This window comes from Varroa jacobsoni, unplaced genomic scaffold (assembly GCF_002532875.2).
Source record: "Varroa jacobsoni isolate VJ856 unplaced genomic scaffold, vjacob_1.0 scaffold_899, whole genome shotgun sequence".
NCBI lineage: Eukaryota > Metazoa > Arthropoda > Arachnida > Mesostigmata > Varroidae > Varroa > Varroa jacobsoni.
The window spans coordinates 36,716-40,108 of NW_019213801.1; the positions used below are offsets into that span (position 1 = coordinate 36,716).

The 3,393-nt window shown below is 38.9% G+C and overlaps 1 protein-coding gene across 2 annotated transcripts; it reads right to left on the reverse strand.

Moving 5' to 3' along the window:
* Window positions 1-221: 221 nt before the first annotated feature.
* On the reverse strand, window positions 222-3,098 carry LOC111264796 (dolichyl-diphosphooligosaccharide--protein glycosyltransferase subunit TMEM258). 2 transcript variants are annotated; one of them, XM_022840962.2, is made up of 3 exons: window positions 2,860-3,098; window positions 1,608-1,763; window positions 222-730 (listed from the first exon to the last, which is right to left on the reverse strand). In XM_022840962.2, the coding sequence occupies exons 1-3, from the start codon at window positions 2,875-2,877 to the stop codon at window positions 647-649; spliced, it is 258 nt and encodes an 85-aa protein (XP_022696697.1). In that variant the 5' UTR covers window positions 2,878-3,098; the 3' UTR covers window positions 222-646. The 2 variants fall into 2 exon arrangements, with proteins under 2 accessions (XP_022696697.1, XP_022696698.1); XM_022840963.2 differs by lacking the exon at window positions 2,860-3,098 and adding an exon at window positions 2,573-2,810.
* Between the last annotated feature and the right edge of the window lie 295 nt (window positions 3,099-3,393).

Genomic DNA, 3,393 nt, shown 5'->3' on the forward strand with positions numbered 1-3,393 from the left:
CCAAGAATGATACTTTTAGAACGTATTGATCCGTTCCCACAAAAAATGGTGTGCAGTGCGAACATCTATGATAAACTTCGAACTGCAATTTAGACATCCACAATCCGATGAAATCTATACATACGACAACCCGGCCGGAACCTTGAATGTAGCTCTGGGAAGAATTTGTGATTTCCTAAAATAGACAGGTAACAAAAAACCTACAACACAAAATAAGCATATTTACTTTAAAATTAGCTTTTATTTTAATCATTTTTTTACGGTTCGTATCATATTATTTGCCTATTTATATATAGGTAGATAAGCGAATGACTTCTCCGCCGCTGTCCCACTGCGCCAAGCCACCTTCTTTTATGTCGAGAACTTCGTCACTACCCATTTAATTAGGCGAGCTCACATTCGATTTCTTGCCCCACGACTACAATTAGGTTAGCTTTCAGCCATTCTCACGAATTCATTCGTGCACCATAACAAATAGCCTGTCGTCGGGGCATGTTGCTTGTTACGTAAATGTCGTTACCATAATGATGATTTAAACATCGTCAATAATATATATAAAGGTAGAAGATGACGCTCGTCCCATTCGCGTTCTTCGCTGGTGTATTGCAACAGCTTCCGTATACCGCACGAATACATTTAGTCCGCTTTAAACCCAGATGCCGACAAGTAGTAATAAAAAGAGAATTCCGCAGCCGAGAAACGTTGCCGCGCAAAGGGCGATAGCTAACTCCTGAAATCATAGCGATCAAATTAATGTACCATTATCTGACTACTTAAATTCGATAACAACCACCAAAAATTTCGCCTCCGCTTTTCATAGCAATCAGTAATAAAACTAACGCGGACCTCTTTAGAAATTAGCCTCTAAAACAATCCGCCTCCTACCCTATATTTCGAGTACGATTCCCTATCTGGCAAAAAACAAACAGTTTTGTCTTATTGTTTCCACTCAACAAAGCATAAAAATTATTATTTTTTAGTTACAAATTGCAGGTTTCGCCATCAATCGTTTCCTACCGATGGATCAACAGTGCTTGGCCGCTATAAAAAGCATGTCTCGGCGCGATTTTGTATACACAATTTTTTTTTAATGTCCATACATCTCCTCCCTAAGGTCATGAAAATTTCTGGGGTTTCTGCCATTTCGCTCATTAAGTTAAGATAGGAACCTAAAATTGAACAGGCGATTGACGTATTTTAAGCCCAGTAAGGTCAGAAGTTCAATAGAAAATTCATCTATTCAATAGAAAAAGGCAGGAACATGTAATTACTAAATGGTAAATGTCAGTTTTATGCCTTCGAATTTCCCCAATGAATAAAACAGAAATATTTCAGTATGCGATAAAAATTATATAAATTCATGTTTGTTCTTATTAAATATATCTATTCCTCTCTTTCTAAGAATGACCAAAAATATTTCGAAATTTCCAGCAGATCCACTGCATGCATGCATGCATATATATGTATATGTCTTGGGGGAGGCGTGCGTACGTGCATCCCTCAGTTTTCGCCTGTTAATGACAAAACTGGGCAAGTTGTGCAGCAGTCTCTGCGTTATATTTACGCTCTTTTTCTTTATGTCGAAAAGTTGCTTGTCTGTTGCTTACCTTGTACAGCTGTCGCGTGTACTTGGTAGCGGCCACCTCATAGACGAAGAACCACCCAGTGAAGAAAAGGCCAATCGTCATCAATACCAATGAAAGATGAGGATAGATCGCCGGAGAGACTGGCGAGGCATACTTGGCCATCGACTCGAGCGCGAACTGACGGTAAAGTAGTAAGTATTATCAAAGAAATCGAGAGCGATTAACTTTGTATTTGACCAAGCCTGAACTCTATTCATTTTTAGTAACAATTGTACGTAGTTAACACTACTCATTGACAAGTTATTTACTTTTAGAAATAAGTTGTGCTATGAAACTGAATAGCGTACGGAAGCACTGAACATGATAAATTAGACGACGCTGTTGATCATTTTTCATCGATGTTCGTCGATATATTATCGATTATAAACAATTAATTAAGCTGACGGCTCCATTAACCATGTGCCGAAGAAAAGCATAATAATCTGACAATAACATCTCTGTATTATTCCGCTTTAGATTGAATAACTGTACCAGTAAGAAGCTCACTTTGGTAAGCTGCCGGTTTCCTGCCGGTCAGATATTTATTTTCCATATCGTGAACGTGAAATTAACCATTCGCATAAGTGATGCCGTACAATGCGCGCCTAAATTGTAAATTAGTTCGAACACTGTTATAGTCTGTAACAATTTAATGGATCATTGATAACCTAGCACCAATTTTATAACTACGGGGTGCGGCAATCTCACGTGCAAATGTATTCATATATTGTCTGACTCAAATATTAAATGCAAAGCATCACGAACTACTTTATTAAACTTAACTGACTCTTGAAAAGGTTGTTAGCTCTGTTGCGTTTTGTCGAAATGCTTCTTGACATGCGATAACTGTAGTGAAACAAAAATTTTTTTAAAACCGACGAACATTCGGGATATTAATAAAGAAGAACTTCGGCTTAATTGATGTTTTCAGTTGAGAAAGTATTTACCAAATTATGCAATATGTGTCCAACAACGCTCAGTAGTGCGCTGTTTACATTTTTGTTTTGTCTTATTTAGCATGAGTACACGTGTCTCTTTCCGATCCGGCGCAGTGGTCCGTGGCCTCCTGGAATGTCAGCCCCGTCGCCAGCACCGTTTGGAGTGACAGACCTTATAGGGTCTAAACTTGGTCTTATATTTTGGCACCAAGTTTAGCCGCTCCAATAGCTAGATAGCACAGCACACACTTTAAAGGAACGAAAACGCACACAAAAACAAACAATATTTTACTCACATAGCCGGCAGAAGCCATTGCGATGTGTGTAGAGCTGCTCTGGAATAGATTCGCTTGCACAGCCGGGAGCTAACGTTATGTTTTCAGTGACAGTGGAACAAGACGGACCGAAAATACTAGTTGATGATGGATGATCCTGCCTGTTGCTCTGAAGTGTAACGACAGATGCGACTTTGCGCAGCCAGCCCGGACCTTTGCAGAATGCAGAACGAACTGTTGATTCGAACTTGCTGAAAAGCTACCTATATCAAATGGATAAGATTCTATGCTATATTAAAAATGCACAATATCCGCATTAGAAGATCACATCTCAGCTTAAGCAGACGATAAGAGGAACGCGTTCGTTAATGGAAGGGAGAGGCAAGTAATTCAACTAATACCGTTTCTAGATAAATTATATACGGAAAAAAAATTGAAATCGAGAAAGACGCAAGCCCAGCAGCAAAATGACATTCCTGTAAGGAAAATTCTTGTTGACTTTTTTATTTTCCGTGTCAAAATAACAAAGAACGTTGCCTGTTCGCATAAATGGCA

Coding starts and splice junctions, on each gene's coding strand:
- LOC111264796 (XM_022840962.2), bottom strand. Junction 731..1,607: donor ACACGCGACAGCTGTACAAG/GTAAGCAACAGA, acceptor CTATGATTTCAG/GAGTTAGCTATCGCCCTTTG.